General features: G+C 38.9%; 1 protein-coding gene across 1 annotated transcript in view; it reads left to right on the top strand.

Annotated features, from left to right (window-relative positions):
- lrba (LPS responsive beige-like anchor protein) overlaps positions 1 to 12869 on the top strand; it is a 218394-nt gene that overhangs the window by 33265 nt on the left and 172260 nt on the right. Inside the window, exons 18-23 of the mRNA XM_044113800.1 lie at positions 1257 to 1365; positions 1535 to 1616; positions 5937 to 6060; positions 6680 to 6878; positions 7165 to 7304; positions 9718 to 9806. Coding sequence (XP_043969735.1) covers positions 1257 to 1365; positions 1535 to 1616; positions 5937 to 6060; positions 6680 to 6878; positions 7165 to 7304; positions 9718 to 9806 — 743 coding nt within the window. The remainder of the gene's footprint in view (positions 1 to 1256; positions 1366 to 1534; positions 1617 to 5936; positions 6061 to 6679; positions 6879 to 7164; positions 7305 to 9717; positions 9807 to 12869) is intronic.

The following is a 12869-nucleotide window of genomic DNA, read 5'->3' as shown; positions in this document are numbered from 1 at the left end:
ACAGAAAATTTGAAAATATCACTTGATGATTATGTGTTATTGGAAGATTAACACCTGAACACCAACTGTAAAGTCTTAAAAAAATGCAAACACTTTAAAAAGAATTAAATAGATAAGCAATGCTTAGCATAAGTAAAGCCTGGTGGCCCGCCAGGCTTATAATACACTGAGGGAAACCCTGATAGAGGTTCCTTATGGTGCTGGAGGAACATTTGATCACATTTTTAGATAAAGAAATCAGAAACTTATTGTAACATGCTCATTTAAAAAAAAAAAATCTTAAAATAACATATATGCACACACACACACACACACACACACACACACATATAGAAATAATTTGATTAAAACAGCAGTCTGCATTTTGATAGTTTGTTACTCTTGTGATGTTGAGAAGCAGTTTGAGGTGATATCAGAGCAACATGAGGAAAACATTGAAGACCAGGAACCAAATGAGGCTGATGGAAGGGAGAACAGAGGAAACGTGAGACCGAGTCTAAAACCTTTTGTAAGGATGATCAAACTCCAGCCAAGAATAAGAAAACGATGCCAGTCAAACTAAAATCTACCTTCGATTCAAATAGAATGACGCTTATTTATTCAGAGAAATAAAACAACATGTGAGTAAAGCAATAATTTAAAACAAATTATAGTTAATAAAAGAAAGAATTCAGTCTGTGGATTAAATCATGTTGTAATAACACAGCAGATTTTAGGATTAAAACTCCAAACTTAAAGGACGTCTTGATAATCTGTTTCCCAGGCGACGGCTGATTCTCCATGGCTTTTCCTTCTTGCGTTTTAGTCAGAAGACTGTCTGGATTCAGATCAAGCAATCAATCAAAGTTTATTTCGTGTTGCACATTTCAGCAACAAGTCAGTTCAAAGATCTTCACATCATAAAAACACAAAATCATAGAAGACACCACGCAGTCAGCAACTGAGAAAACCACTAAACATTATATTTTGGCAAGTTCCATTATTACTCATCAGAATCACTATGCACACTGTATGGTAACAGTCAGACTAATAAAAAGTTTGATTAAAGCCAATAATCATTTTCATCATTAAAATCATCTAAACATGAAGTTTAAAATATGAGAAGTTTTACTCTCTCTGCAGCTTGCTGTTTGAATCTAAATGTCTTTTCTACCAGTCTGCAAATGTTTCATATTTTGTCCTTGAAATATTTTTGGACAAACAACGCTGCTGCACTGCTCCATTGACCTTTGACCCTGTTTTCACCCACCGATCAGGAGGAAGTCTGAGGTCATGCTGACCCACGGCCTTTTCTCGCTGCTCTCCGAACGCCTGATGCTCCACTCCAACCCGTTCACCATGACGACCTACAACACCCTGTTTGAGGTCAGTCTGTTGTGGCTCACTTCAAGCTCACACGACTCAAGAAAAAAAAAAAAAAAAAAGTCTATAATAAGCAATAATAGTTGTGTGTTTGTGCTAGATGTAGCTATAAATGAGGTCACAAATGAAACCCAGCTAGAATCCCCGTCTGACTGACTGTGTTCCCTCTTAGATTCTAACAGAGCAGATCTGCACCCAGGTGATCCACAAGCAGCATCCAGACCCCGACTCCTCTGTGAAGATCGTCAACCCGCGTAGGTTCCTCCCTCCGTCGCTGGGCTGTTCCACTAACACATCAGTGCTGTAAATTTCAGACTGCGTGTGTGTGTGTGTGTGTGTGTGTGTGTGTGTGTGTGTGTGTGTGCGTGTGTGTATTTGTGTGTCCAACAGTGTTGTGACTGTTGGACCCCCGATCCAAACATTAGGAAGGTCCAAACACTCTGCCTGACACATCCACACTCATGCTTGTTTTATCGAGGTTCTCTGTTGTTTCCTGGCAGGATTGGTTTGAAATAAATGAGTGATGATTGGAGTAAAATGGTTTTAGGAAATTATCAATCATTATTATTATTTTTTTTACATTTTTATTATATGCAGATAGGCCTGTCACGATACATTTTAGCAGACGATAAGTCGTTCCAGAAACGATTGAGTTTCCACACCAAAGTGTTGTTCCTTTGAGCTCATTTTTAGATAATAAACTGATAAGGAAGCGAGCTTTCCCTCTCAAAAGATAAATAAACTTTAATTTGGTAAATAAAACTTTACGCTGGAAAAGGAAGATATTTTAAATCACCAAAAAATAACTGAAATGAGCAAAAAGAATAAATAAAATAGAAATAAAACCCCCACACAACCAAAAGCATAAATGAAATGGATTACGAAGTCTCTGTAGACATATTAATCATCTGAATGGAAATGATCAAGCTCCTTTTAATTTATCATGTGATTAGTTGATTTCTTGCGACAAGCTTACATGTCTGTCGTGTTTTTACTTTTCCATAGTTAATAATAGTTAATCTTCTGTTTTCAGGACGACATTCTTATGAACATGCTGCTGTTTCGTTCCTAAACATTTTTTGCGATCGGCTTCATTTAAAGAACTTTGAGCTTCTTCCTAGTCTGGATGAAGACGGAGAAAATGTTGATGTTCATGGAAAAAAAACATTTGTTTCCAAACAAAAGTGCTCCATTTCTTTTAGAATGTAATCAGTCTTTCTAAAGTGTAATGGCTCAGAAAAATGGCAAAAGTTTTCAAAATGATTAAATGTAATTATGTATAGAATAAATTAAAGTAATTAAAGTGACTTGATTTTTGTCAATGAGGTTTTTAATTAGGTAATCTAAAGTTGTGGCTAACATGGATGAGGTACTTTGATCACTCTGTATTGTTTTCACAATTTGCTTCATAAACTATTTTGTATCTTTGGCCAAAATATGTGGAACTGACTTTGAATCTGATTGGATCGACTTTAGATTTCTGTCTATAAACCAATAAATCGGCTGCATTTATTTTTGTAAACTGCTTTCAGACATCACTTGTTATGAACCTGCTTTTTATAAATCGGCTAAACTCAATTGTTGATAATCGCCTCATAAAACAATGTTTTCTCAACACATTGAGAGATTGGAACTCTACATGATGAGTTAAAAATCTCATTATTGACCAAAAGCAGCGATCAAGCTTCAGTTATCTCAACATGATGAAAACTCACCTCTGTGTGATATTAATGAGAGAAACTACCACAGGATTTCATTTTCCCAACGTAATGACGAAGCCTGTGAGAATAAGCAGTTAATCAATTAATCACATGATAAATTAACGTGGCCTCAAAAATTTCCATTCTGACGATTTACATTTTTTTGAAGCAGAAATTATTTAGAGAGATTTATTTCAAATATGGTTTCAGGTGTTTTTAGTTGTTTTGAATATTTCAAATATCTCCCAGTTACAAAGTTAAAGTTTGTTCATCTTTCAGAAGGCAAACTTTGTCAATATATTATTTAAAAATAGTCTTAAAACAATACCGTTTATCACAATAACTAACAAAATTTATTGTCCAGCAAAATTTATTGCGATTTATTTTTTTAAATTTAATTACATTTTTTTAAAGCAACTAAATTTAAAAAAGAGTTGAAAATGATAAAACCAGACTTTTAGCCTTTATTGTTGATTTAGTTATTGTTTTTGGATATTTATTTTGGATATGTAAAATGCCTTCCAGTTGAGTGTTAAGTGGTGTTTGCAAAACTGTGTTTCGAGAGAGAAATTTGCATTAGTGTGCCAATATTATTATTATATTACTTGAAAATGGTTCCAAAACAAAAATATTGGCATTTATTTTAATTACTGGGACAATTTCTTGTCCAGCAAAATTTACTCTTGTGGCGGGGCTATTAACGGCATCGACAACTTTAACCAAATAAACAAAAATTAGTTACTGAGTGATAGATGCACACTAATGGATTACTGGATATATTTGATAATTTAAAAAAATTTTCTGTCTAAATCTGCATTTTGATCTCATTTTTTTGCAGAAACTTTTGTCCAGTTTTCAGTCAACTTCAACTTTTTTTTACATGATAAAAAATATCTAGCGCTCTTTTTTGTTTTTTTTCCCTCCCCCAGCGTAGAAAAGAAACCGGTCCGGCTCTCTTTTTTCCCGTTCCTTCTGCACCCTCACGTGCATTTTATACACACACACACCCTCAAAACGGCTTTAATCAGTTTGAGATGTAAGCGCTCACTGTAATCACAACCGAGGTTTACTTCCACCCAGCCTTAATCTGACAGGGTGTGCTGCAGTCACACACTGATTATCTTCCAAGTCTTTATTGTGTTAAAAACTCTCCTGCTCTGCCATGCTGGACAGGCCATATGTACATCTATACATATACATATATATATATTTAAATTATGGAAATCTTTGTACATGTGCTGTCGTGCTACAGAGCACAGAGCGCTGGTCTGTTTCTTCTTTGCTCTGTATTCTCCTGATTTAATCTGTGACAAACTCCCAAAATGGCCCCCTGATTGCAGTCTTTAGTAACGTCAGAGCCAATCAAACAAACCGAGGAAGTAGCATTTCCCTCAAATTAACTTTGGGGTTGGGGGGAAAAAACCAAGAGCAAATGGGAAAAAAAAAAAAAAAAACGAGAAGAAAAAAAAGAAGGACTCACGCCATCCCCTCTGTCCTCATTCCAAATACATGCTGGGGTAATTTTCTGGCGGTAAAGGTTCAGCGACTCATAATTTGAGTGACTAAGGCGTAGAAACAACACGAGCGTCTGGAAGGAGGAGACCGGGTGGGGGATTTGGTTAGCACCAAGGTCTGAAGAGACAAGTGAAATCCAAGCCCCAGCATCTCTCTGCTGAGGGCAAATGCACACTGACACTGTCTAGATAATTCATCTAAACAGTCAGTCTCTTTGGTTTAACCCAAGCCAAAGCCTCTCTGGAGTGTGTGTGTGTGTGTGTGTGTGTGTGCAGCCCGGCTCGCCTGTTCACGCAGCACCGCAACCGTTTCAGAGCTCCACCCTCTCGGTTTCTCTGTTATGGAGACTGAGACCAACGGTGTGTTTGGTTGTTGGGTCCGATGAGTTCTACCAGGACCGATTTGTGTCCGTGTAGCAAATACTTTGTGTGGAAGTGCAAGGCCTTCATAAAGCAACTGATCTGAGCAGGAGATGTTATGAAATGATGCAAATCTAGGATTTGGAAAGTCCTAACTTCAACTAAGCTGTTTGTTAGATTTGATTGAAGCGGGTGCAGACAGTCAGATGTTTAGACCTGAGTGAACCCCACCCCCCCCAAACACACACACGCACACACGCCCAGCCCCAAGCTTCAAATCAAATGAAATTGCTGTCAAATGATTGTGCAGCACAAATTTTCGCTTGTGCTGCTGTCATTTTAAAGATATTAATGAATGTTTCCAGAGGTCATCAAAGGTCAACCAGCCCTTTCCCACATTTAGAAAGTAAAACAAATTTCTGTAGGACAGGTTTATCTCTGGTGACCTCTGGAAACTTTTCTCTTTTTAATTGAAATCTTAAAAATGATAAAAGCACAAGTGAAAATTTTTGCTGCACAAACATAGCACAGTTGATTGACCTCATATGTTGTTTAAATTTCTGCATGTGCACTGGCTGGTGGACCTTTGATGACCTCTGGAAACACTTGCTAGTATCTTTGAGTTGATATCGACACAAACAGAAATTGTGCCGCTGTTTTTGTTTGTGCTGGTTCGCTGCACAAACGATTGACACCAATTTTGTTAGATTTGATGGGAGAAAAATTCACCCTGGCCATTTTCTTTTGAATAATGTTTTTTACTTCCACTTCAGTTATGAGCCACATTTCGTGGACATAAATTCAAAATAATATCCTTTCAAGTTGGGAACGTGACTGACTACTTTTGTATTGATTCACTGTAGAGAAGGCCTTTGTGTTCATTTTATTTCAAAATGGCCAACGAAGGAGAAACACTTGGTTGGTTCCCATTTTCTGCATTAAAGAAAAAAGGATTTTTTTCCCCCTCCAGCTTGTTAAAACGATTGTTTTTCTCTCCCAGAGATGCTGAAGGTAATCGCTGCTCTGCTGAAGAACTGCCCCCAGTCGCCTGAGAGCATGGAGGTCCGCCGGGTCTTCCTGTCAGACATGATCAAGCTGTTCAATAACAGCCGAGAGAACCGCAGGTAAGACACAAAGTTATTATAGTAAACTACAACTAACAAAAACTGAAACTGAGAAGGCATTTTCGTTAAATGAAATAAATAAAAACAGATATTAATAGGGAAAAAAAACCCCAGGAACTATATTGTGCGTTTCTAAAACTAAAATGTACTGAAATTACAGCTATCATAAACTCCCATAAGCTGAAATGAAGTTGTTTGTTTTCCCCTGTACAAGCAGGTTTTATCAGCTGTTGTCAAATTATTTCACTCCATGAACCATAAAATAGTTTGCAAAAGTCGAGATAAAACACCAGAGAGAATAGTATGTTCTGCTGAGTATTTATTACCCAATCGATGGGTTTTTGAATTATGCACCTAAAAATTAACCAAAGTATTAAAACTAATAAAAACAAAACTAAACAATATTTAATATTTCATAATTATTAAAAACAAGGAAAAACTCTCCAAAAACTAATTCAAAAAAACCGAATTAGACAAATGAAACGTCGTGACGACAATAAAAATGAAACTATAATAAAACCCCCAAAACTATTAGAACCAGCCAGCCTCCGGCCGGGTGGAGGGGCTCCCCACCTGACCGGAGGCTGGCCCTCATGCCGGGGGCCCGCTGTCCTTCCAGGAGCCTGCTGCAGTGCTCCGTGTGGCAGGAGTGGATGCTCTCCCTCTGCTTCGTCAGCCCGCGCAGCAGCGAGGAGCAGAAAATCACCGAGATGGTCTACGCCGTCTTCCGCATCCTGCTCTACCACGCCATCAAGTACGAGTGGGGCGGCTGGCGCGTCTGGGTGGACACGCTGTCCATCACCCACTCCAAGGTCAGAGTGCTCATTATGTCACACACACACGCACACACACACACACACACACACACACACACACACAAAGGCTGACTATATCTTGTAACAGTCAGCCTTTATTTTTTCCCTTTCTCCTATTTGGATGGCGTCTCTTCATATAAGCTCAACTGCACATGACACACACACTCACATCTTGCAGCAATATAGTTAACCTAAACAGTCATCACATCAGCATAACTGTAACCTTCATCCTCACTTGGTCTCCAGTGAAAATGAGAGCAATAAGTCAGTCCCTGTGTGCCACATGCAGCTCATCACAGAGACATCATCCCTGTCGCCTGGCTGGGTAACTCCCACTGGAACCGAAGCCTCGCTCCCCTCGCCCATCAGATTAAAACCGCCGAGGCTTTCCGCTGATTATCGTTTAAAAGCTCGTTACAGCACGACCCGGTCGGAATGGATCCCCCCCTCCGGCCCCTTTTTAAAAAAATTTTTAAATTATTTATATAAAGAGTCTCTTTCTTTCACGCCGAACAGATAAAAAATAAACTCCTGGCACTTATTATTTCCAAAAGTTGTATTCAAAACAGTGCCTCAGAAATTCTTTGTTGATATCACGTTACACAACTCCGTTCCAGGGCAGCGAAATAATTGAGGCCGGTGTCGGATTGTGGTCTGGGGGGCTTTTAAAGCTGGCAGATTGAGAGTGGAGTTAAAGAAGTGCTCGTGATATGAGGGGGCGTCGGTAACCCCCTGGGGGAGGTGGGGGGGCGCAGTGAGCGTTGACGGCCAACAGGGGGCACACACACTCCTCCACGTGAAGGTAGATGTGTCGGTGTGACAAAAAGACACAAAGATCATGAAAAGGAAGTGTGTGATGTTATTTTAGAGATCAGTAAAGAAAAAAACAAAACAATTTTTACTGGTTTTTTTTTGTTTATTTTTTTATGTTTGTGTTTTTAATTAGGGATTTACAGCTAATTCCTGCTTAGAAAAATCCAGGAGAGTTTTCCCACATGCAGGGTCCGGGAACCTCCGCAGTGCGTTATGTGCAGCCTCCAGGACGCATGCATGCGCTATGAAACCCCCCCCCCCAAAAAAAAAAACCTAAAGAAACTCAATTGCAATTTTATTGTCCCGTTTGATAGATTTGCTGCCACCTTTGTAGCACCAGAGTTGTTTGTCACTGTTGCTCTCTCCTCCCACCGCCACAGGGCCGCGTGTGTGCTTGTGTGTGTGTGATAGCATCAGTGTGTCTGTGTTTGGGTGATTGTGAGTTACCAGCCACAGATTTTTTTTTTTTTTTTCCCTCTTCCTCTCCTGGGTTCCTAGCAAGCCCTTCTCTCTGAGCACATTGAATATTCATGGTTGCAAAGCAAGAACAATCGGAGGAACAAGGCCTCATAAATACACGCGTCCCTCTGGGAGCCGCCTGGGCTCAAGTGCAGATATGCATGCAGAAATGCATATCTTTACGCACACATACAGACTGAGTTTGGCTTGGGCCTGAACGAAAAACTCACTATCATTGCTTTGTGTAAAAATACCATTTGATAGCGTGACTCGATTTAAGACCCATTTAAAGTGATTTAAAGTGATCCAATTGCTTTTATGTAAAAGAGAAATGCAACAATTGCTCCTGCGTCTAAAAATATTCAGCAGCAATTACTCTTTAGTTGTGTTTAGTTATAGGAAAATGTATTTATAACAGGTATTGATTTAGATTTTAATATCTATCCTTGAGCAAACATACAGAAGAAGCAAGGATTTCCAAATAAATATGCTTATTGTGCAGGATATCACAGTGAAAAGGTATTTACCTGATTTTTTTTTTCTTCTGTTTTTGCTTTCCTGTCACACTTTTATGTTTCAGATCTATACATCGTAATCTCAAATATAGCCAGTGGAAATACAAAATACAGTTTTTAAATTATTTAATTTATTAAGAAAAAAAAAGAACCACCCTCTTGTTAATTCATGAATGAACTATAATTAATTCACCAAAATGGATTTTTGGTTTAGTTTCTCTTTTGCTAGCCATGTGGAATTAAGAAATGGCCTGAAGAGCACCCGTCTGACAACAGGAAGTAGGCTAAACAATCTCTGGAAGCAACACACCGTCCTCTGATACAAGGTCATTTCTGAAGACTGTTCAGTGAGCCACATCGGGATTTATTATCCACACATGGAACAGTTGTGAAACCTTGCAGAGGTTGGCCTACTAAACTCCACTGCTTAAGCACAAAGTTATTAATAACACAAAACTTCTAACCTGCCTCCAGACTTGGTCCAGAACAAATGAAATGACTGTGAATTGCCTGCCTGAATTTAGTCAGTTCTTCAATCCATAACATTCTGAATATTCAACCTTTGTAGCAAAACTTAGCTTACCTCCAAATATGCTGTTGGCATTGAAAATGGAACACAGACATTTGACATTTTTCTCTTGTCTAGATTTATTTTTTAATGCATTTGGACATGGAAGGCAGAGATATGGACTCTGAAATCCAGTCAGACATTACATGCAAGTCTTTGTAGGTTTTGCTGTCATGATGTTTAGAGTTGATCACTTTTTGACACAAGTCTTGGTTGTTTTTGTACAGCTTTGTTTTAAACTAATAAATGAGATAACCAAAACTTCATTGGCTTTATCAAACATTGCAATTTATTTCGTAGTTAAAAACAATTGCGTAATTAAAAAGAAAAAGCTAAAGCAGCACATGTCCATTTTTGTACGAGCTCCAATTCTACTCAGATCAAAATGCCATTAAACCTGACACCACTTTTGCAAGTGTGCACTTATGCATATACTTCTGTCAGTCATCTGCAAAGTAGTGCATCTGCATGCGTGTGGTGTGAACAGACAGATGTTCCAGCAGGTGGGCCCGCTGACACCACAGCCCTCCCACTCTCAGCTCACACATCCCCTTCAAGGTGCCCCTCTGCACCAGAGTCAGTCTGGGAATCAAGGAGCCCGCCAAAAGGGAGAGCTTTGAGGTGTGAAGGACCCACTGCCCTTCACTCTCCTACCATCAGCTGGCTTCAGTCCACATGTCAGACTCCAAAGAGTTAGAGAGCAGAAGCAGGAACAGTTGTTTGTATTAAGCCATTGACTGATCTCATTCCGATGGAATAACCTGAAATGTTGCAATGTTGTTTTAGCAAAACTCCAGTTAATGTTTAATGTTCTTTTGAATTGGACAGCAGAAAAACGGTTCGATTGTGAAAGTAGGATGGTAGATGGTTGACTAATTTTGATCAGCTTTAATCATTCAGAGTGCTGCCGTTCTTGGCCAGGTCTTTTTTGAAAAATGCATTTTTAATCTCAATGACACATACTTGTTTAAAAAAGTTACAAACACAAAACTGCTCACCACTTTCTGCATTCCCATTGACCATATAATTGTGCAATTAGATTTTCGGAAATAAATTTTCTCAATAGAAATGCATAATGATGATTAGACCCATCACGATAACAAATTTTGCTGGACGATAAATTGTCCCAGAGCTTATTGCGATAAACAACCATGTTGTTGTTTTGAGACCATTTAAGTAATATAGCTGTAATAACATTTTAATGCAAGAACACATTCTAAAAGGTCAGTAAACTTTAAATTCTAATGAAATGGAACTGGAACACATTTGAAATATCCAAAGTAAATAAGAAAATAATAAAACAGAAACAACAAATAAAACAAATTATGAAGTCTGTGCAAACAAAATTACCTTTCAAAAAAAGGGAGGGAGACCAAAAAACCAGATTAACGATTTTTATCATTCAGTTTTTGGTAAAAAGAGAGAGAAAGGAGAAAAACAATCAATTATGCAAATGAAAATTATATTTTTTTAATTTATCATGCGATAAATTGATTTATAGTTTATTGTGACAGGCCTAGTGTTTATTACTCTATAAAGTTTTATAAAGTAAAAGGGAACTTGGTGGTTTTATGCCATGTCTTTTTGCGATACTTTGAGTTGTCAACTATTTACTATTCTCAGAAAAACTGACGCCGTATCCTCTCTATGTATTGTAATTAAATATCATCTTTGCCCACTGTAGGAAAATCTCCTTGTGCTGTGTCTTGGCATGAGATGCTAAGGGACTGGGTGAATTGGGCTTGTTGCACCCAGTTAATACCATGTTCACTGTCAAATTAGAAAAGCCTCTACATTATCCCAACATTTTTCCATAACGCGCTTCGGCCAGACCGGCCGAATCGTCGAGGAGACCGAAATTAGATTAGATCAGCACTGATGACTTAGCCACCCAGGGCACTTTCTGTGTTTTTGAGCAGAGCTAAATGCTCTTTCAGAAACCACAGATGCACACACACACACACACACACACACACACGCACACGCACACACACACACTACCTCTGTCTAGTGGTAACTGGATCTGTTGCAGAGCCCCATTTAAGACCAGCATACATCATCCTAATGTACAGACGGCATCCTTAATCTATGATGTTATGTGCTTCGCCACTTTCCTGCATAATGTCTGCAGCAGTGCAGTCTTAATGCAGCCTTTTAATTGCTAAAAATGATGAATGCCAAATTAAGCTCAAACTAATGGGTTGGAAGGTCGTCTGGTGTGATCACTGGGAGAGTGGGACGAAGAGGCAGGGCTGGGGGCGGGGGCTGGAAAGACGGAAAGACTGGTCCATTTAGAGCAGGCTGGGCACTCAGAAAACGGCTATAGATTACCAGTCACTGCTTCCCACTACAGAAGATTAATGAGTGCCCATGTAGAGGGCTAATTTAGAACAATAACGCCTAATTAATTACAAATAATCAGCTTCTTTCTCCCTCTTTCCTTTCTTCCTCTCTCAATCACTCACTTTCTTTATTTTCCTTTTTTTCTTCTTTCATCTTCAGCGTTCTCATGTTTGTTCTTTTCTCTGTTTCCTCTTATTTTTCTTCTTCCCCTTCTTCTGTCCAAATAGCCTCAGGTGAAAAATCAGCCAAGTAGGTTTAGTTTCTACCCCCCCACCAATCCTGTACACACACACACACACACACACATGTGCGCCGACGCAGACACACACAGCCCCATCTTCGACTCTGTGCTCCAAACCAAGTGATTAATGCAGGGTCTTAAATTAGGCGTGGGAGGATTTGCCGATGCCGGACACGCACTCAGCACTGCTAAAAGACAGAAACTAATAGTATCTGCTGCTAATCTATGACTGCTTACATGGACGGGTTCTTCCTCACATGCCACTGCGGACCATTGTCGGTATAGACTAGCAGTCTGGTCTACCCGTATCAGATGATAGGAAGACTGATGGAGGTTAATAGGCCTCAGCCAGATGCTTAAGAGAGAGAAGTTTTAAATATGACGTGGTTATCCACAAACAGTCCCAGTGGTGGGATGATGTACTGAGATTCAAAGAATTTGAGATTATTTTGCTGCTGCTGTTGGGTTCACCGTCATAAGTTGAATAGTTAGACTTTTGAAAACAGACTAAGAATATGCTTAAAAATCTGTTTTTATTTGACATATTTGTCATTGTTGACCTATTGCTGACTATTTCCATGGTGTTATTTGTTCAGATGCATCTCTATCTGTCATCCTAGTCCATTAAAACTTTACATTTTCTTTGGATCCATTTTGTTTAAAGAAAAAAAGGCCTTCTAAATAGGCCTGAAACAATAGCAAATTTTGCTGAACTATGAATTGTATCCAATAATGGAACAATACATTTTTGTCAAGTCATTTGTTTGAAATTTTAAAGACAGAATCCAATGCAGTGTTTTGGAAAAACATCCATCTTCTCATGAATAGGTAATCTGGCAAATGATCCATTTTTGTGAATGTGGGGGTGGTATTGGTATATTGGGAGAGCGGAAGCTCCATATACGACGTCTATTTGTAGCCAAAGTAGCTGCCTGGGTTTCTGCCCTGTTTTCTGTTTACTTACTGTCAATATGCCAGGAGTGTCACATTTGATTGAGACTCAACGGACCGGGGATCATTTTCCAACCTGTGTTTGTTCAGGTTTTATGATCCAA

The sequence above is a fragment of the Gambusia affinis genome, linkage group LG04, assembly GCF_019740435.1.
Source record: "Gambusia affinis linkage group LG04, SWU_Gaff_1.0, whole genome shotgun sequence".
In the NCBI taxonomy this organism is placed as follows: domain Eukaryota; kingdom Metazoa; phylum Chordata; class Actinopteri; order Cyprinodontiformes; family Poeciliidae; genus Gambusia; species Gambusia affinis.
Note: the sequence above shows the minus strand (reverse complement) of the source record. Positions and strands in the feature narration are given on the sequence as shown.